Source organism: Phasianus colchicus, chromosome Z, assembly GCF_987193195.1.
Source record: "Phasianus colchicus chromosome Z, bPhaCol1.hap1.1, whole genome shotgun sequence".
In the NCBI taxonomy this organism is placed as follows: Eukaryota; Metazoa; Chordata; class Aves; order Galliformes; family Phasianidae; genus Phasianus; species Phasianus colchicus.
In genome coordinates this window covers 21445584-21467711 of record NC_143476.1, presented here as the reverse complement: position 1 = coordinate 21467711, position 22128 = coordinate 21445584, and the positions used below count along the sequence as shown (strand labels likewise).

At 37.4% G+C, this 22128-nt stretch overlaps 1 protein-coding gene and 1 long non-coding RNA gene across 3 annotated transcripts in view; one reads left to right on the top strand and one right to left on the bottom strand.

The window, feature by feature from the left end:
* Window positions 1–1182: 1182 nt before the first annotated feature.
* RIOK2 (RIO kinase 2) lies at window positions 1183–13401 on the bottom strand. The gene is made up of 10 exons (XM_090131621.1): window positions 13019–13401; window positions 12058–12196; window positions 11071–11187; window positions 9989–10164; window positions 9471–9559; window positions 7406–7597; window positions 6917–7009; window positions 5247–5774; window positions 4692–4785; window positions 1183–1502 (listed from the first exon to the last, which is right to left on the bottom strand). The coding sequence occupies exons 1-10, from the start codon at window positions 13082–13084 to the stop codon at window positions 1341–1343; spliced, it is 1656 nt and encodes a 551-aa protein (XP_089987747.1). The 5' UTR covers window positions 13085–13401; the 3' UTR covers window positions 1183–1340.
* A 48-nt stretch (window positions 13402–13449) lies between these two features.
* Window positions 13450–22128, top strand: part of LOC149912694 (uncharacterized) — a 36489-nt gene continuing 27810 nt past the window's right edge. Inside the window, exons 1-2 of one of the 2 annotated variants that reach the window (XR_016461790.1) lie at window positions 13450–13947; window positions 15027–15162. This is a non-coding gene — a long non-coding RNA (uncharacterized LOC149912694). The remainder of the gene's footprint in view (window positions 13948–15026; window positions 15163–22128) is intronic. The other variant, XR_016461789.1, reaches the window with a different exon arrangement.

Genomic DNA, 22128 nt, shown 5'->3' with positions numbered 1-22128 from the left:
GTTTGAAACAGAAATGTAATTAACTTAGGTCACATATCTGCTCCAGATAAAATGAGTTCTATCTGCATCAGGAAATAGGATTGCGTATCTTGATTGCACTTACAACTAAGATTTAATTTGGCTTCCTTCTGTCACCAGGCTTTCCCACAGCTGTGATTGTTCAGGTAGCATTTATCTCTTGCATCTTGTTACTGGCCTGCCATGGCTTTAAGGACATGTACAGATGCTGGCGATACTAGCTTTTGCATTGTAACAGCAAGACCAAAGCTAGAAGCTTTCAAATCAAGAGCGTGCTTCAAGACAGAACAGAGCTTATAGTTCTTCAATTAACTACAAGCTGAATGTCAGGTAGAAGGGGTAGAACAGATAGCATCAGATATGTGCACATGATATCTAAAGTATCATTCAAATTCCTGATTTCCCCCTGGCAAATAGAAGATGTATGATGTTGGAAACTACAGACCGATAAATTTCACCGAGTTATCCTTCTGCAGGAAGGCTCCACCTCACATCTTAAGTGCAGATACATCAAAGCATTTGATCTTTTAGGTCTTCAGAGCCCCAGGATATAACATAAAAGATATGGTGATATTTTTGAAATGAGAAGTTCACAGTTCTCATTGCTATATGTAAGTTACTAAAGGAATTAAATTTATTGGTAACTGCACAGGTACATCCAAAACCCATATCCATACAGCACTTATTACACTTCTTTCTGGGCAAGATTTTTATGTGCGATTACTTAGAATGAAAGTTTAAAAAAAAAAAAAAAAAGAATTGATAAGATCAAAGAATGAATAGTGTTATACTGTTTGATGGTCTTTGTACAGTTTCACAAGAGATCTTATGGAATAGAAAAATCTTATGGGGTAGAAAAGAAAGGCCAGTTGTTAATATTTCCTTGTAATTTTTAATTAAGCCAAACATTTATAACTTGAATGCAGCATTTTGCATTGACACTTCATGTCATTGCAAAAACTAGCTCTAAGCTTGAAGTAAGGGATATTTTAAAAAGGAATCCTCTGCACAGTGGAAAATCTTTAATCTATACAAACACAGTAAAACCAATTTAAAACAAGGTACTGTTGGCAATTTCTATAGTTAAAGGATCACACCTAGATTTAGTTTAAATTACAGTCAGTGGTTTTAACTAGAAACACAAAGAAAATTCTCCAAACAAAACCATAGGAACAAGAATAATATTTATTAGCTTTCAGAAAAATACAGTGTTGTACAGAAGAGCTGTTGCTCCATTGTATAAAAGGAATATCTGTTATTAATAATATTCTTTTAACTGTATGTACTATTTGTTTCCTGATGTTTACAGTAGTTTCAATAAGTTATCCCCAGAAACTAGCTGCGTCCAAGCTTGACTTAATGTTGTACATATTTTCTCGACGCTGTTTGGTATAAATATTTGCCTCTCCTTTCTGCAGTCGTTGTCTCAGAGCAGACTTTTGTTGTTTTGTCAGCTGACGTTTTATCTTCTTTTTTACCAGTTCCTACAAAGAAACAATTCAGCATCAGAACTTTTCTGAAAATCATTTAATACTAAGACACAGTCAGTGAGCCTGTATTTTCACTACTAACAAGGACACGCAGTGGGGATCCTGACTGGAGACCACTGCATGACAGCAAGCTGGTGATCCATGCCAGGGCTAACCCCGATGTATTCAAAATTGCCCTTTGCAACCCTCAGCCATGTGCTGTTTTATACAGATCCCTGGGCTTCAGGGCAATCTCAGCCAGCTGTTTGTAACAGAGAAGCCTGCAGGCAGCCTCTGGTTGGTACCAGCGATTACAACTGCTGTGTAATTTCACTTATATCTGATAGAGCGGCAAGAAGTTCTCACGAAAACATCATTCTCTTTGACAGCAGAAATGATGAACAGAGGTATTTCCCTGTGAGGCAGTCATACTACGGTTTGACTGACTGAAAGGGGAGAACTTATGCTACAGAAAATGTCCACATGATGAGTGTGTGGCTTGGACTCCAGTTTGATGCTACACCGTTCAAGGCTCCAGCATCTAGAAGGGTATAAGATTATCTGTGCTATTATTTTCTTTTAGTGTTAGCTCTAATAAGTAGCATTTTAAATGGTACCTTGCACAGTGTTAAGTGCCTGAATTACAATGGACCAGTTAAAAAAAAAAAGACTACAGTAGTTTTAAGAAATGTCATGCTATTTACTCTTTTGTTTTCATTCTGAGTTCTACTGTGTATTGTGATGGCTAAAGGTATCCATAAAAAAAAAAAATCAATCCATAATTTAATAGTTACAGCTGTAAATTTGTCATTTGGAACATGAAGGCACAGAGCAGTCTCAGAGTGGTGCTGATAGAGCTGCAGCCAGTGGGACTACTCAGGGGCACCCATGTGAGGCAGAGGCACAGAGGGACCAGGGAGAACCAGGGGAGGTGAAGTATCATGGGGCTGATCACAGCATTCACTGCATCTTCACATGCGCTGTCCGAGGGGAGAACATGGAGGAGGGTGAGTGGGGGAAAGGTGGTTTTAGTCTGCTTTCAGTAATTCACTGCTCTCTACTCTTATCAACAGGCAGTAAGTTACATTAATCTTGTTTATGATGTGTCTGTTTCACCTCAGAATTTAACAAGGTCTTTGGAAATTAACTGTGTATTCTCTGTAAAAATATTCCTCAAAAATTCCTGAAGAAAACTTAACAGAATTAGTTAAAACTGGTCCACTAATGTTCTCATTCTCATTTGTCAGCAAAAAAGATCTAATTCTCTGCTTTTTATAGGTAAAGCCCTTAAAGGTGGCTTCTCTACTTCTCCTGCTGTAGTAAGCAGATGATTTTATTCACAGTTCAAGCAAGAAATCTTGCAACACAAATACCAGGTATTTCTGATATGTAATCATAGTGTAAATTTGCAAAAGTCTACTGCTCAACCATAGCATGCAAGTCTCATTTGTCTTACTGTCATCCTAAACTTAACTATAAGAAAAACAGAAAAATTTCAGAGTAAACAAATTTACATTTTGCTGTTTAAGTTTTTTGACAGTTCACATTATTTCCTTTGATTAAATGAGAAGAGTCCCTAAAAGATTTCTACAAGCACAGACAGACACTTTATTTTGTCTAGAATATTTTATTTTCTTTAGCTCATACTGCTTTTGCTTTGGCATACTCCAAGTTATGACTGTACCTACTGCTATTACCATTATTGCTTATTTATGTCCATAAGAATTCCTTCTCTGTGTTCAATCTGAAAATGTTTTAATACGATTCTCCATGGAGAAAGCTGTATGAACAACAGAAAAGTACTAGCAGCAGCCACAGAGGGCCCTACTGCAGTACCTTTGTTTGTTTTAGTTTTGTAATCATGTCCTTTCGTTAGAAATAGCTCACATACGTATCTTCCCCTTAGTTCCACTATTTACTTCTAGCATTCAAACTTTCAAATAAGATTTATCAATGGACAGAAACATTTTACTCAGCGTATGAGCATGCAAATGGAATGATTACATAAGGTAAATTGGATAAACAGGATTTTTATGCGGTTGCATCTCTTGAAAGCCTCTTCTGCCAAAGTACTCTTATGTTTCTTTTAGAAGAGAATATTAGGTACTTACATGCCATTTTAATATTTTCTAACAAATTCTATGTGTCTGTGTACAGAATAAACATACAAACTCTAAATGCTTAGAAAGGTTTCTAGAATTACATCATGACCACTGCTACCACCTAATGGTGAATAGAAGTAATTTAAAGTCACCCCTATAGAAATTTAAAGTAATTCTGAAAACTTTAGTCAGCAAACTAGGGGAAAAAAAAAACAACATATACAAAAATCCAACAACTGAAAAAAACACATCAGACTGCACGCACCAGAAATTAAAGAACTCCTGGCAGGTCATCCTGGTTCTTCTTTACCCCATTTCATAAATCAAATCCAATTCTTTGCCTCCTTAAGAAGATGCAAAGCCACTCTCTACAGTAAGTACTTGAATGACTAAAAAATGTGAAGCCCTGTACAAATGTCTTGAGACAACTTCCAAGCATGCCGTTCTTGATACATTTATTTACACATATAGCTGTCCTTTTTTCCCTTTGAAACTAAAATGTACTTCTTAAAATGTAATCGAAGAAGCCATACTGACTAATGTATAAACTGTGGTTGAAAAAAGACATTAAATTCTACTGCAAAACCTCCTGATTTATATAATTCTGAAAGTTAAATTCAAATTATTGGAGAAACCATTACTAAAATGAGTCGATATAAATATTTCAGAAAAGCATGAAGAAATCTCTAAACAGAGCAGGTTAAATCTTTGCTTAAATATTCACTTCTAAAATACAAAAACATTAATTGTGGAACAGAATCCACTTCTAGTAAGAGAAATGAAAGGACAGATTGTATGACCTATACCTGCTACCATCAAATTAAAGTTGCTTACACAAACATAGAGACTTTGTAACAGAAAAAAGAGCAACAAATAGAGTAAAGTGCTGGATGTAATTCACAAGTCAGCAATTGGAAAATTGTCAGTACCATTTGTCTATGACCATGTAACTGCAAGCCAGAGAGGAACATGGTAGTAATCACTAAAAACCAAATAATTCTAGAACATATTTTTACAATTACCTACTAACATCCATGTGAAATTTAAGATGGTCTCAGAGTTAACTAGATGATAATAATGCAATAGTAACAGTAATAATTACCGGTGGAATGGTTGAACAGCTCCCAAGACTGCTGGTTGATGTGGTCCTTGTTCTTGCCTTGTTCTCAGCAATATGAGGTATATCATCTTCATTTCTGAAATATGTAAAGTAGTGTTTTATTCTACCTAGCAAAATTAACGCACGATAATCATATTTTAGTCATAAAATTTTTGAGACATAGTTTGAAAACTGCTAACAGTTTTGCTAACATCTAAGTATTGCAGAGCATTTCCATTTGAAACATTAACACTAGCAGTTCAACACAGGCATTTATGACAGGAAGAAGTATTACACAATAGGCGCTTGCATACTGCACACATGAAAAGCAGCCTGTTATTACTACAGGACAACTGCTGCATCATACATATGACTGGTACTGTACATGTAACACTTAATCAAGAAATATATTAATGCACTGTTTTAAGAATAAATTAAATTTTTAGTTGGCACTTTGAACTATGGTGGCTGAAGAGCAGTTGTTTTTGAACTACTTGTAAGATTTACTGGGAGGTAGTGCAGGAAATACATGGTTAGACAGTAAAGATCAATATTTACCCATAAGGCTTCAACTTCTTGTTTAAAGTTGACAAGTCAACCAGATCAGGGCATTCATCATCTTCATTGTCCTTATCAATACAGCACTCTCCTTGAGCTGCCTGATTTTCTGAGGTACCTTCAAGCATTCTTTCATGCTCAGAAAACACAGTTACACAATTCTCTGCATCTTCACTGGATTTACAATGCACAGGTTGCCCTTCGACCTTATTTATGGCAGAACTCAACTCTGACAAACTCAGTTTTTGTAGATTTTCACTAATTTCAGTGGTATCAGCCTCTTCATTGTGATACATTGCATCTTCAGAGGTTCTGCTTTCAGAATCCTCTTCCTGTATTAATTCTGCATTATCTTCCTGATTACTTCTGAAGAATTTGAGGTTACTCTCAGAAAATTCTTCAAATTCTGATACCTCTGCTGCATGATCATCCTCATCAGAGCCTGATGGGCGAAGCAGTTCATCATCTTCCTGCATTTCTTTTGTATATCCACTGGCAGCAATCTCTATGTCAAGAGAACTCTCTCTTCTGAAAGACAGCAGTAAAAGTAGGTTTTCTTTCAATACTTTAAATCATCCTGCTATGGATGTGCCATAAAATACCATAAACTGTAATTACCATAATATTAAAAAAGAGTGTACTTTGCTGAAACATACCAGACAATGTGAGGCTCTGGTACTTAGCAGAATGTGGCTTAACAGAAGCAAACTGCCAGAGAAGATGATTCCATCTCTAAGATCAGTATTTATTTAATGAAATAATTTTATTTTAACACAAGTATAATTTGGTTTTAAATAATACTTGTTCAAACTGAAAAATAAAGGGTGCACTGACATGCACTGATTTTAAGTGCAATTGTTCCTTGAGCAAGAGCTCAGAATGACATAAAAACCTATTCATTGCAACAGCTTCCCTCTCAACATACATGAAAAATCAGTTTACTTTTCAAAAAAACAAACAATATTATAAAAAAAACTTTGAAGAATCATAGAATCCTTTGAGTTGGAATGGACATTTGAGGTCCATCTGATCCAACTCCCTTGCAATGAACGGGGACACCAAGCTAGATCAAGTTGCCCAGGGCCTTATCCAACCTCCCATTGAAAGTCTCCAGGGATGGGGCATCAATCACATTGGGCAACCTGTGCCTGTGCCTCACCACCCTCACTGTAGAAGATTTTTTCCTTATGTCTAAACTTTGAAGGTAATATTTGAAGAGGTAGACACCATGTTTACTACCATTCTGAAAAATAAATTTAAAATCAAAACCTATATGAATACTCAATATGCCAGAACTGTTAAGGCTTTTAAGACTGGGAGAAGCTGATTTTGCATCACTGTAATATTTCCTATGTATTTACCATTTGGATTACGGTTTTGCCTTGATCTTTTTCCCTCAGCTGAAAGCAGAAAGGCAGAGGAGAAAGCAGATCATTTTAAGGCATTTGTTAGCTTTTGGATACTATTTCACTGACAGTGAAGAAAACTGTCAGTTTTCTGAAGGGAACCTTCTTACTGTAAGAACAACAAAAACGTTTCAAATTGCTTAATTTGGCTTTTTCTCCCCTCCAGAGTTCTTCTATAAACATCTCAAACAGGCATCAGCTCATTCCATAAAGCCAACACAAAACCAAAGATGGGGGAACCCAGATTTAACTGGCATCTTCTACCTGATGTCTTTGAATTCTGGGAAGAGCTCACTCTCATAGTTGAAGCGTTTCTTAAAGAACTCCTTAATACAGTTAACATCTCTGTCAAAATACCTGTAAAAAACACAGAAATGCACAAAAACAAGAATCAAAGTAATTAAATCTATTGCAATGACACAATTTTATTGTGTACTTTTTTATTACTCATTTTATTTGCAAGTTAATGACTTATTATGCATCTAGAGAAAAAGCTAATTATCTAAATAGTAGACAGTTCATTTCTAAGTATTCCTTAACCAAAATAAATTATTTTCTTTGAGGAGCAATTAATGATAAATTTATCCTAGATATTTCTGCTCATTCATAAATCAAACTACACTTGTAATGTTATTTGATAAAAATGATAAAAATGGTAGATGTAGAAGCAGGTTATGAACATAAAGCACAGCTGACTGCTTTTATCAGAACTTAACTTACCTGTTTTAAAAATACCATAAACTTTTTACCTACCATTCAGCATTTGGATGTGATGTTGATATCATCTGTGGAAAATCAATCATAGTGACATGGTCATCATTATCCAGTATGAGATTGAATTCATTGAAATCCCCATGAATCAAGCCGTGATTGGCAAGTTTTACAATTAACTCCATTAATTCACTGTAGACAGAGGCAGGATCTTCCATTTGGCGCACCTGGCACCTGGAAATTTCAAATAAAATATACTGAACCCAGAAGGACTTAATAAATATAGATAAGGTACACCAATTAATTCTCACAGAAGTATAGAGTAATTCAAGTTAGCTCCAGAGGTCTCTATTCTGATAACCTTCTCAGCTCTGAAAACAGATATAAAATTATCAGGAATTCCCACAATGAGGGTGAAAAGCTTCCAGGGATGTAGAAAGACTGTGCAAGCCTCCCTAGCTGCCCTGTGCCACACTGTCGCACTGCCCTAATACGGAGGAATTTTCTCCTTGTACTTATAAGCTTTTCAACTTATACCAATTCTCTTGTCCTCTCATCAGTTCTTTTGTCATACTGCAGTATTTAAATAATGGATCAGCAAATTTTTATGTATGGGTTTTTTTAGATAAGCCTAACTTCACAACAGGAAGTCCTGTACCGAAACCGGAGGTAATCCCATATTCAAATGCCTCGTATTTTCATTCACAAAAACATATTTTCAAGACTAGGCTGGAAGGTAAGTGAGGATCCAAAACATAAAAATCTTAGGACACTCTAAAATACATACCAGTGAAAACAAAGTACTGGAAATGGGAAAAATACACATCACCTTCTCTTCATAAACAGCATGAAGAGGCAGTTGTTTTATTATACAAAAACTGTTAAAGGAAAAGCCAGAACTTAAAATTTTCTTGTGATACATTTTGGCCTGAATGCAACATTACAGTGTTATGAGAGCAGATCAACTGCACAACACTGAAAGAAAGCACAAGGAAAGTCCAGCAGCTTTCAAACATGCTGCTGCTGAACATTTTTGTACAGGTAGAAAAATTAATTGGTAACATTTCTCATATGGTCAGGTCTTATATCATAAAATATACCCCTTGTTCTTTGAATCTGGAAATCACATTAACTGGCATCTTCTGAGACTGTTTTTCATTTGAAATAATTTTCATCCAGCATCTCCTTCAGACTAAAACTGCAGAACAGGGTGAGCATGGTAAAACTCCACTGCAGATGCCCACATGAAACCATTCTATCTAACAGATGTGGAATTATTTAACAAACAAAGGGGATTCAGAATACACTGAAGGCACTTACTTAAAAGGCACTTATTCCATGTTTCTCTTCAACTGTTATACTTTGGGATAATCACTTTTTGATTAAACTTCTATTTTTGATATTCATTACCATATCAAAACATAGACTTTTTGTTCTAGTACGTGATGCTTTAAATCTCTGGGTAAGCACTTATGCTATTCTACATTTTATAGAGTATCAAATACATTCAGCTATGCAACCAAACCATTCATCACACACAATTTTTTTTTAAATCATTGAAAGATTTTGAACAATTCAAGAAATAAAAGAAATTTATAAAAAAGAGTATACATGACACATTAAAGAGTATACGTGTAAAGAGAGAACACTCCTCACTTCCCCTTCCCCCTTATATTTTTAAACACAAGCTCTGGATTGGACAGCTGTAATCTTATCTAAGTTGCCACAGCATGCATCATGAACTTGATCTCAGAATGCAGAGGAAATACAACTCAATACTGAACATAACAGAATATACAATTTCTGCATAGAAATCAGTTGTACCACTAACATCTGCATCACGTTGCTCTTCCAGTGTATTGCATACTTGAAAGAAATTAAGTCTACTTCACTAGTTACTTTGAACAAATAATAAATTTTTATTTAGATAAATTGATCATAGAAGTAAGACTATAACTAAACAGGACTGTAACCACTGCAGGCCAAGCAGCTTTACTGTGGTCAGAATTCACTCACATGATAAGGAAAAATGCAATTCCTGCTGCCTTACTGAACTTATAATTGTTGGGGTTTCTGTGAAACAGAGAATTCAAGCTTCAGTACTTACAAAGGATAGCCATCAAGGAGCTCCATAATAACTGCATGTCTGTTGTAGTCTACAGGTTTTGGAACAGGAAATTTTCTGTCATACAAAGCCTGGAAAGGGTCAACATATTGAAAAATAAAAAGAAAATTGTTAAGAAAACATTATGTGTACAACAAACTCCAATCCAAGATAAGCACAAAATATTAGGGTGGAAGCAGCATACTGCAGGTACTCAGATGCCTTCATTGAGATTTTCAGACAGACAACATAAAGTTGTCCAGTAGTAATAACATTCAACTGAAATCCTCTAGGAAAACTTGCTTCAGTTTTGTACGACTTCTGTTGCAAGGCTTCATTATATCACTGGACACTATATAAGAATACAGCACTGATGTTCCCTGAAATGCATAATTTAAGTCCACTAGGAAAATAAGCATAAATTCTATTAGTACTGCAAATACAAAGTGATGAGAAGATAGCATGAGAAGTATCTTCCAGTATATTACACCATTGTTGATACTGTGCAAATAGCATTCTACCTTCATGTAGGCAAACTCCTTCATTGCTGCTAGTCGGGATAAATACAGCCATGACATTTTATGCCTGTGCTTATGGTAGTCACGCTTGTTTTTCAGACTGCGAAAAGAAGTTCTTCCAAGCCTATGCAATTTCATTGCAAACTGTTGCTCATCTTCATTTGCAACTATATAAATATCTAGAAGAGAAACAACAACACATAGCTATGAAATAAATGGTATCTGACAAGTCTATAATGAAAAAGTATTTCTGGCATAGAAAGGTCTACGACACTTAGTCCAACAGTAAAGAGAGTTACATTTATATATTGTCTATTAGTGATCTGAGATGGAAGAAATTATTGTGGAAGAGATTACGGTTCTTCATTAGTAGAAATACTGATGTTATCTGAAACATCTTTCATTCCAGAAGGTAAATGTAACTGGAATAGAACTGAGACAATTGAAGCTCTCTGACTTCAGGTTCCTACAATCAGGGTAGACTGGTATTTCTGCAGGCCACATGTACAGCATGGACCTATAAGCTTCCCAAACAGGGAAATACAAGGCAGATGCCAAACTACAGTGTTCTTAATAACATGCTGGAAAACCTGCCTTCTTTCAACTGACTGGAGACAAATCCCAAGGGACCAACCTCCTAATTTCATTTCTACCATTTGTCTACAACAAGTCTCTTTAACGATGAAAGAGACGCCAAATTACAACCTATATGTAAGAGAAACCAAGACAGCACTCCAATAGTTTTGATTGTATTTTACATTATTTTATTTTATAGGTGGAATGAAAAAGCTGAAGTTATCTTTTTGATAAAACAGTTCAAAATTCTTCACGAACCATGTGACATTTGGCATCTGTCAGCAAAATAACCTTCAAGAGATGAATTAAAATTTGGACGAAATGGTCAAACTGGAACACTCTTACAAAAAAAAAAAAATCAAATGCAGTCAAAAGCCTCATGAAGTGAGCCACAGATCTTGGTGTTTAACTGAGATGACTATCTAGAGAGATACATTTACCAAGTTTCTAGCAAAATACAAGCAAAAATACTGATATGTTTCCTTAAAAAAAAAAGTTTTTTGAATTACCTGATTCTTTGCCAACACCCATCTGATTTCCAACAGAACTGATGACTTGCCGGGAAGACAGAGTTTTCAAGGCAAGGTAATCATACCCTGCATTAGTTAGCCGATAGCCCTGGACCGCTAAATAAAAATAAATTATAAAACATTTTATTCCTTACTACGGACATATTACCTTAAAAAAAAAAAGCCTAGTTTTAGTCAAGTTTCTTGTTCCAGCTTATGGTACAAAACACTCAAGTACTACATTTTCTCTTGGTTAGTATCAGCCAAATTTGATGGAATGTTTAAATTCCTGCAAGTCTTAGAAAAATTAACTGGATAAAAGATAGACATGTTATCAGCTCCTCCTCAACAGCACACGTAATTATGATACTCTAAATGGCATGGAAGTGGCATTACTTTTGAAGATAATTACCTAGGAGATATAGCAGGGATTTAGGATTATTGTGAGGCTCTAAACCAATCCTTAAAACTCTGAAGAATGGAGACCAAAAGGGAAGGAATTTCATGCAGACTCAAAAGTGAGATGAAACTACAAGGCTGAAGGATATGGGCAAGGGCCTGCTACACTATTACTTGACACTTGGAAAGGAATAAAAAATACTTTAGTAACTGTTTCTGCTGAGATGCAGGTCACATGACTTTTGCAGTCTTTTCCATTTGTGCACTGTGATAAAACTCTAACAATTTGGGTTGATTTTTGTATGCACTTGAATATTACCTTAACCAACAGTTATTTCATATTTCCATGAATTTTGTAACGGAGTGAACAAGATTTAACTGCTCTCCTTTCATCTCTTTCCTGCCTATGAGCTCTACTGGAATCAGCAGCTAAAGAGACAGCATTATCATTTGTTGCTTAACAAATCCACATTCTCAGGCTAGACCCCAGAGGAAATGAGCAATTGCTCCAGATGTCTGTGCATGCCAAGCAATGTCACTCTAGCATAAGAAGGGGTGAGAGGAGCCCAACTCATAAACAAAACTCACTTTTAGTTCGTTCATAAGCCAGGAGCCTGTGTTTCCCCAGCTCTCTCAAAATTTTGTTACAGCCACCATGCTTCAGGCTTGCAATAGAAGCAATCAAGCTGGCAGGAACTATTTCGTGGTTCTTCATTCCCATTTCCACCTAAAACAGCAAATGAAAAATGGATCGGTTAGCCAGTGTTCAGCAGCTGAATAGCATTAGATACTCCCTGAGTCTAAACCACTTATCTCAGATGAGTAACTTAACTAACCTCTCACATATATATGTAATAATGTCTTCACAGAATCACAGAATGGCCCGGAAAAGACCTCAAGGATTATGAATCTCCAACTCCCTGCCACAGGCAGGGCCACCAACCTCCACACGGAACACCAGACCAGGCTGCCCGAGGCCCCATCCAACCTGGCCTTGAACACCTCCAGGGACGGGGCATCTACAACCTCTCTGGGCAGCACCTCACCACTCTTTCTGTAAAGAACTTCCCCCTGACATCCCACCTAAATCTTCCCTCCCTCAACTTCAAACCATTTCCCCTTGTCCTGCTGTTATCTCCCCTTTCAAAGAGTTGATTCCCCTCCTGTTTGTAGGCTCCCTTTAGGTACTGAAATGCTGCAATGAGGTCACCCCGCAGCCTCCTTTTCTCCAGGCTGAATAAGCGCAGCTCCCTCAGTCTGTCTGTGTAAGGAGGTGCTCCAGCCCCCTGATCATCTTTGTGGCTCTCCACTGGACCCTCTCCAACAGCTCCCTGTCTTTCTTGTACTGGGGGCCCCAAACCGGTAGAGAGCCAACCACAACTCGGCAGCCGGCTGGCTGCGCTCCCAGGAACGGGGTGGAGGAGCAGCTGTGCCCGCTCGGAGCGCTCCCTCCCGCACTCGTCGGGCGGGCAAGGCGCCAGGCGGGCAGACTGAGCGGCCGTGCCAGACGACAAAACCTCCCCGCCCGCCGCCCGCCTGCCCCGCTCACCGCTATCAGGACTCGGAAATGCTCCTTGGACAGGTACCGCAGCATGACCACGTTCAGCTTCCCCATGGCGGCAGCTGCTCAACCCCCGGCCAGCACAGCAGCACGCCTCGGCCGCTCCTGCGCATGCGCAGAGCACGGTGCGCCGCCCGCTCAGGGATCCGGCTCGTCTGGGTCCTGGCAGCTGCATAGACGCTCGTATCCTCAGCCGAATCTCTGTGCGCTTAGCTGACCGCTGAGCCGCGATCGGCTCAAAATCAAAACAGAAAAAGTCTCCTTTCCGAAACTGGTTCGACCACTTCCCACGTTGTTAATGAGTTAATCCGATCGCACGTGTATCTGCCCAGACCGACTCCCCAGCGGAAACACATTTCCGGCTACAACCGCACCTGCGCGCAGGCCGCAAGAGGCGATGGGTCGAGGGACTGCCCATGAACCGGAAGTCGAGAGAGGCTCCTCCAGTGCGCCTGCGCCCAAGAGGCGCGCTCACTGCCGTGGGTTCGAAACCCGGGCGCGGCCGTTGTGGTGGTGAAGGGCAGCTTTTCCTGCGGGTTCCTTTCATTGCCATAAGCAGGTCTTGGGCTACAAGAGATGGAAGCGCATAAGGACACGATTCCTGCCGCGTGCTGTTAGGGGGCGATATTTGGAACTAAAGCACCTGCACTTCTAATAAGCAGCGTCTGAGCGTCTGTGTTCCCTTCAGTGTGCCTCTGCAGCTGCTGGCTCTGGGCCTTGTCACTGTTCCCCAGCCTCCTGAGGGAGGGGGAGGACATATGTGGCCTCCATGCTTAGCAGAGGACAATTTGACCTCCCACTGCACCTGTAGCACTGTTCTGCGCTGTATATTACCTTGCAATTACGAGAGCTTAGTTTATTCTGTAAAAATGATGAAAAATTAGTTATCCTGTCATCGTTTTTGTAGTGGGACATCGGTGAGTGTCTGATGAAATTATTTTTGCCTTTCAATATATAAAAAATGTTATTAATAGGAATGTGTCTGTGTAAGAAGCAATGGTTTTAAGCTGAAATAGAGTACGTTTAAACTGGACTTAAGTAAGAACTTTTTCACAATGAGGGTAGTGAGACACTGGAATAGGTTGCCCAAAGAAGCTGTGGCTGCCCCACCTTTGGAAGTCAAGTTGGGCAGGGTTTTGAGCAAACTGATGTAGTGAAAGATGTCCTTTCCCACAGCGTAGGGGTTGGACTAGATGAACTTAAAGGGTCCCTTCTAACTCAATCCATTCTATGATCCTTTGATCAGCTTTTGTTCTGTACCTGTGTTGACTGGTACAGAACAATTTATTTAGGGTAGTTCTGCTTGATTCCTTCTACATCTTTTCTCACAGACTTTTTGCTCCTTGCTAAATACATATTGTTTGTTGCTGTCTGTCATTGTGCTGCCTTGCTGCAAATCTTTAGTAGCACAGAGATGGACAGAACTGCCAACTAAAAGGTTCTTTGTGCCTCATAGTGCTCAGATAGTCAAAACTAGTTGTTAACTGGTAGTCCATATGCTACATGGACTGGCGGCTGTAGAGTGTTATCTGCTGCCTTTGTGGGGGGCAGTTGTGTTTTTGAAAAGTGTAGACTAAATTAAAGCTGTTTTTTGTTTGTTTGCTTGCTTGAGGTTCCCATCTTCCCCCACCCCTTCTCCACTCCTGGAAGGTGGCAATGGCAAAGAGATTGTCTTCTGATTGTTCATGTAGGTTCTCATGTAGGTGCTATAAGAATTCTTTGGAGAAATAAAGAAAAGTAATACAGTATACGTGTGGAACATCTAATTGTTCTAACCAGTCTCAGTGCTCTGAGCTATTGCTTTGTGAAAAACAAAATGTAATCAGGAGTCATTTAAATGCATTTTTTTCCTCAGTATTTGCAGTACATTTTCAAAAAAGCATTAAAAGAGATGCAAAAGAGGTGAAATGTTGTTTGCCAGTTAATTTATGTGAGTAATGCTTTTGAATTAAATGCATAATTGGACATGTTTGTTTTAGCTAGATTTTATTTTTAGTTTCTCCGTGTTCTCACATCTCGTGATGAAGAATGGTGCATCCTTAATTGTTCTCATGCTCTGGCGTATCTTGACCATGCAGCCTTGAAGGATGAAGTTGTTTAATCTACTTGAAACACTGGGAACACATGACCACGTGAGTATCCAAGTGAGGTATCTCTCAGTGAAAAAAAGTGAACATTTAACAAGGTACAAATAGCTAATTGTACAAATAGCTAATTAGGAGAGTGGTTTTTTAATATACTCTTACTCATAGTAGGTCTGAATATGAAATTACCAACTCTTAGTAAGAGCATGAGTCTGTCTCAGATATGAGCTACTACAGCCTTGTATAGGATTCTAACTGCAGCAAATCTTCAGTTTTACTCTTAATAAAAAGTATAATTTTGTGTATCATACAACTGTATTAGGAACTTGCATGCATGCACCTTTAAAATTGAACTTGTAAACTAGTAAGTTAATTTTTCAGCAGAACAATTAAAAAATGAATCTTTCATAACATTTGTAAAGCTGCTTCTGATCATAAAGTCAGAAGATTAACCATGAACCTTCTCTGGAAGGAGTTTCAAAATAAACTTTAATACTTAAGTAACTGCTAATAAGGGCTGTAAAAATTAAAATAAATTTTAAAAAAAATAGAATTACATTTGACTGGGATATATAGTTCTAAGGTCTTGCTTGACATTAAAAATAATATATACAGGAACATTATATTTTTTATATTTTTAAGCACTACAGCTTTCACCTATTTTATGTGTGTGAATGATCTGTGTGGGAACAGAAAGAGCTGGGTGTTTGTAAAATTCTTCTAATGAATAGGAGAGTATATGCCCGGTGTACAAATGCTGCACCTTCCCTTCTAAGGATAGTCTTATAAATCCCCCAAAGCTTTAACTGAATGTAAGGTTTGAGCAGTGCAGTTCATACAGTGGGCTCTTTCACTGCAGTTTTAGGAAACTACTGTTCTCAAGATAAATATGAATGCTTAGCGATTTTGTTGCTGCAGATGTCTTATTTCAAATAAAAATTAGTAAGAGCTCCTTAGGGAATAGGCTGTGGTAATGTTACAGTTTCTAGTTTAGGATACTGCTAAGGTGTCTGAATTTGTAGAAAAAGTGATTGCTGTGTGCAAAAGGAGCCCACAGTGGTGGCTGTATGTTACCTACATGCTTATACCTGGAATTTCAGACCAACATTTGGCACTTCTCAAGGAAATGTTTGGTCACTTCATGAACCTTAGTTGGTGGTCAAACAGCTTGCTTTCCATTAGAGTTGTAGCCTGTCCAGTATGTGTGAGGTCTACCTGGGGTCTGTTCTCTCCTTTGACTGAACACAACCTCCTGAAAGGCTGTTGAATCGGGATAGTGGATACTTTCAGAGTTGATAATATAGGAACTTTTCCATTCTAATTTAGTATCGTAGAATGTATTGTGTAAGAGAAACCTTTTACTTGTTTTTTTTTTCTACCGATTGCAAGGACAGTCTTGACATTGCTTTGCAATAATAGTGTGTTGTATTCAGAGGCCAAAGCTTTGTTAGTGTTACTGTTTCTCCAACTTCGAGGCAAAAAGCATTCTGATTATGGTTACAGAATGATTTGTTTTGTGGAGCTGCGATCCCAACTTCAACCTTGTTGGTGTTCTACATCTCCTTGTTTACATTAGTGTTTTGCTAACAGTATTCTTTTTTGTTTTGCCTTTGTTTTTTAAAAAGCACCTACCATTCTCATTTTCACACCTTCCATGATGTACAGAATGTTCAGAATGCTAGAAGGCCTTGTGGTAGAAGATAAAATGAAAGGCAAATATTTCAAGCTTGATTTAACAGCTCAGACATATTTAATTTTCCCCATAATTGTTGTTGTTAGCTCAATTAATTCTTTTTACTATGTTCCCTCAAATACTGTCCGTGAAAGTTTTTGTTCTATGAATATTCTCAATGATTTCTTAGTAACAAACTGTGTGCATCTATTGGAGTTATTGTGCAAATTATTTAAAAGTGAAAAGTGTTTGTACAGCTGAACATTATGCTGCGTTGAGGTACAAGGCCCAAACTATAACTTCTAATTTTAATATTTAAATAAGCTGATGCTTGGTTAAGAATTTAAACCCTGGTTTGGAGTACAATTCTGCTCTAATGCTTTTCAAAAACCTTTTGAGATGGCTTACTCTGAGGGCTTTTGTATAGGAGTAAGGGCATTGCTTGCTTGCAGCCCTAAAGTCATGACTGACTAGAATAGTTTGTACTTCTTTCCCTTTGTCTTAACCTTATTTTAGGAGTTTCTGGTTTGTATGAAGGTATTTGGATTTTTTAAATTCCTTTTAATTACATGCTTTATTTCATTTTATTTCTATTGTATACTCATCTTCCTTTGACTTGTAATATATGAATAATGTGGGCCTTCAGTTGTTTTTCATTTCTGCTCTTTGGTACTAATCTTTTTGAAACACTTTGTGTGAGATTGTGAAAATGTTAGACATCAGAAATCACAGTATTCAAAATGTGAGTTATTGTGCTTAGTTCTGTCTTTTTTCTTCCTTCTTCCTCTCCTGAGTTCCTGTCACTTTCTCATGTTTAGAATAGAACTTCCACTGAATTTTGATGTAGTAGCGAATACATACCATCACAATTGGTTGGAAACAAGTTTTGTGGACCTTGAAAATAAAGAAGCATCCACAGTGTCCTGGAAACACTGAATTTATACTACTGCTGCAAAGCAGTGAACAGTCTCAGAACTAGGCTAATGATATCAAAATCATTCTACTTGCTCTTGTAGTTTTGTTTTTCCTGCACACCTTCTGGCTGCTGTAGCAATGAGATATATTGCAGTTTGGTTAAGGTACAGACCCAGAGGGTTTCATCTCCACATCTTGTCTTGCCCACTGTGAGAATAAAGTGAGGTCAGGTAAAAAAGCTGCTGTGATAAAAATATGCACACAGGCTGAAATCAGGTTGCTAAAGCAGTCCAAATTTATGTCAGTTTTTAGCTTTGCATTATTTACTGTAGTGTAATTGAAATAATTAAAAAAAAATGGGGGATTTATTCATAATGGGGTCCAGGAATTCTTATAGAATTACAGAGTAGAGTGGCACAGGGACAGACGGATTGCAGGCAGGTCTCAGTTCCATGTGGCGAACAAGGAAAGTGTGCCAGAAGTGGGCAGTACAGGTCCAGGCCTGATAGGGACTGACAGCCTTTGTGGACAATCCATATTTATATATATATCTTCCTCCTCCCATTAGTGTCTCCTCCAGTCCTATATATATTTCATCCCCTTCTGCTTGTACTCTTCTTTCACCCAGATGTAAGCCTTGGTTTCTTTCTTTTGTTATCTTCATCCCAAAAGCTATTAGTTTCTCTGTGTCTGATAATGACTGATGAGCAATTCAGCCATATAGAAGTCTTTCTATATGGAGAGTACTCACTGTAGATAAAGTAGAGTACTTACAGAATCTTACTTTGTAAGGAGCTTCTGCTAAAAATGTAGAAATAGATGTTTTTTTAAAACTAGTTGGTACCACTCTGCCCTGATTGATTTGAATGTATCCAGGCATTAAATTTACATAGAGTTTCCATCCAATCCATTTTTCCTTCCAATTCTCCCAGTATATAAGCCCTCTTCAAAACATAGAAGTGACTGTGGGTTGTCGGATTGCTGTTAAACTAGCAGGACTATATTTTCTGCTAGTCACATCCATGAAAATATCTGAGTTACATTAGCTGAAGAACAAAAAACAAAAAAACCTTGCAATCCTTATATATCCAGATATCAACAGTGAGATCTTTCCATGAAACTGGAAATGTAAAGGTCAAATATTACATCTTGAAGTGTGTGCCACTACTAGTCTCCAAATTATGAGTTTACTCCTTTTTTCAGAGTTTACTCCTGATTTTCAGACATTGCCTTTGTCTTACTTCTGTTCTTCAGGTAGTTTCTGAACTTCTTAGCCATGGTGTGCCTTTTCACTCTGTTTTTTAAACTCCATTTTCTTCATTATTTGTTCTCTGCTCTGTTTTAGGATAGCAATAGAGGCTGCAGATCAGGGAACAATGCTTTCTGTGGGGTGCTCAGAGGTGCTGGAAGAAATCACTTTTGTTTCAGAGTTCTTATTTCTCTTCTTGCTTGAATAGTGTTGAGAGACTGAAAATAGTATGGTTTATTTCTTTCCACTGTTTTTTAAACTGCTGTACTTTTGTGTTAGGTGAGTTAGTGGGGAAGACAGCAAACTGAAGGCTTTTTGCTAGGTAGCAATAAAGCAAATGCTAAAACTTTGCAGTGTTGCAAATTTATCCTTGGCTATGCCTTTGTGGCTTTGTGAATTCAGGACCGCTGACTGCATTGGGGCAGCAGCCCAAGACCTTGTTCTTGAACATTATCTGTTGGGGTTTTTTTTGTTTGTTTTTTTCAATGAGACGGAACTTTTCAGAACAACTGAGATCTCCCCCACTTGAGTCTGAGGACGAATTTATTTGTTTTCCTTCTAACAGTTTACAATGAAAATTTTCATTATGCATACCTATATATATGAGTTTGTGTTTTTCTGCTTGCAGAGCTAGGACACTTGGCAAAGTTAATATTTTGGGGGTAATTCCTATTCAAAATTTGCATTTACTTGATCTTCTCCAGCTCTAGTCTCCACCCTTCCAGTTCAGTTCTGTCCTGATAACAGACAGCAGCTTTGGCTATTTCCCTAGGTTCTTGGAGCAAGCTGGGGACAAATGAATTTTGTGAGGAGTTAAGAAAGAAATTAGCTGCTTCTGTTGGAGCCCATGATAATGCTTATTTCAGACACAATTGATTAGATTTACTGTTTAAGATCCCTGAATATAATTTGTGATGACACCGTTTAGTTTTAAATTTCTGTCAGCAGAGGAACCTCTGCTGTGTGATATTCTTCGCTTAGATGGAGATAGTGGTCATTGTTGACCAATCTTTTTTTGTGGCAGCAAGTAGTTAAGTGATTAATTACCTTCTTAAGCAATATTGTTAATTAAAACTACTCTGGTTTAAGATGCAAATAATTTGGAAACAACTTGCCTTGCCAATGATTTTTTAACAAAATTGGAAGATTATCTTTTTCTTTTTTTAATTTATTCTGTGTGGAGGGCTTTCCTAACTCAGAGTCTGTTTGAAATTCTGTTACATCTTTAACAACGTAAACATATTTAAGTCACTATGCATGAAGCTGCTTTTTGGTTTTAGTGTCTGTGTATGGATAGAATGGCTTTCCGTATTAGTTTGTAAATTCAATTGATCAGCTGTCATTGCGGTCTGGTATTTTTTAACCAGAAAGTTGTGCTGAAAGTATTTTTGAATTCCTTATAGAAAGTTCTTTATCCATCTTGGCCATTGGTTCAAAGAACTCTTCAGAGACTGACTTCTCTTACTAATCAAAATGACCTTGCTTAGTTTATTTGAAGAAAAAAGAGAATTAAGACTGCACCTAGTTTGCATTATTAGGTGACTGACTTTTGATTAGTGTTGTTGAGTGGCCATAATCTTTTTTATTATGAAGGGGCAAAAAACTAGAATAAATTGCAGATAGAAGCTAGGGAAATTAATTTACCTGCAAATGATTCCTTTAAGTGGCTTCTGATTTATTTACAGTTACTCCCCTAATTTGGAAAGATTGTGGCCACTGACAATTTTCTATGACCTTCGGAAAAATAAATTCATGTAGAGAAAGGAGTTGCATAACTAGTTCAACAGAAGATGGTGCAATATTCCTCTGATTGTTGATGATTCACTAATACCACTTGTATTTTACACGGATCAGTAGAGGGCAGTATGTTTTCCAGAATAACAAGTTTTGTTATGAATTTTGCCAATAAAAGTCATGGTTGCACAGTTTGAACAGTATTTTGTTTGTTTTTTTAAACTATAGTGCAGACAGCAAGGACTTTTCTTTAAAATAGCAAACATTTTATTTCAGACTACTAGTTGCTCCCTATTTGAGCAAACTAATACGGGAGCACTTTAATACATTTAACATAGTTGTGTTTGATTGCTTGCATATAGGGCTTCCTTTAACCACATCAGGAAAGGTATGGTAAATAAATGCCACATTTTGAATTACCAGTTACTAATGGCTCTGTCTGAATTGTACAGCCATATGCAGATGATTAAACTGACAATAGTAGTGAGCTTGTATGCAGAATGATTTTCATATTAAAAAAAAAAATTGGCTGAATTTTCAAGGTTGAAAACTTCTCACTTCTGAGAAAATGATTATTTTTTATATCAATATAACTTTTAATTATTTTGCCATTTTTTTAAAAAATTTACCGTGACTCTTTCTAAGCAGATTCCTGAGTAAGATTTGCAGTATGAGTTAGCAGCTGTCTGTCTTCTTTAAAGAGAGAAGTGGTATTCTTCACTGCTTAATTGGAGAAGAGATCAGGTTACAATTTGTCTCTTCTCATTTTCTTGGAAGAGATATAAAAAGTTATTCAACAAACTGCAAATCTCTTACTGTTTACTTACTGAACTGCTAAGTTTGAGTAGAAAATGCAAGTGTACTTTACAGACACATCTATGATTGGAATCATAGGTTCATGCACTTTTTTTCCCCCCGTATATGTTAAACCTGTATGGCAAGGGTCTTATGTGAGGCAGAAATAGTCTAATGGGAAGCAGTTCTAGAACCATCCTGTATGTAATACTAGCTACCAAGCTGAGAAAAGCTGTAGTGAACTTTGTGTTAGTCAATTGTTTAGATTTATGTAACTTTTTATGTTGTTCTTAGCTGAAAAGAATACTGAATTTGGAACAGGCTGTATTTCTTTCTTTAGATGGGAGAGGTGTGGTGGTTGTTTTTTTAAAAATATATATTTCAGTAGGATAACTGGACTTTTTGACCTGATCTTTTTCTGACCCATCTTGTACCATTGCGTCGATGCTTGGTTACATACGCACTTTTTGTTCTTCCTGTATTTATGTAGGAGGTCAGAACAGCTTTTACCAGAGAGAATATGATACAGAGGTCTGAAGACTACTTTATCTCGGTGTACTCATGCAGCGTGCTACAAAACAACTTTGTGCCTTAGTATCACAGGGACTTGAGGTCCTTGGGTCAAAAAAATTATAATGAAAAAATATGT

Coding starts and splice junctions, on each gene's coding strand:
- RIOK2 (XM_090131621.1), bottom strand. CDS start 13,084: ATGGGGAAGCTGAACGTGGTCATGCTGCGGTACCTGTCCAAGGAGCAT. Junction 12,197..13,018: donor ATTTCCGAGTCCTGATAGCG/GTGAGCGGGGCA, acceptor TTGCTGTTTTAG/GTGGAAATGGGAATGAAGAA. Junction 4,786..5,246: donor AAGAAGTTGAAGCCTTATGG/GTAAATATTGAT, acceptor TACATATTTCAG/AAATGAAGATGATATACCTC.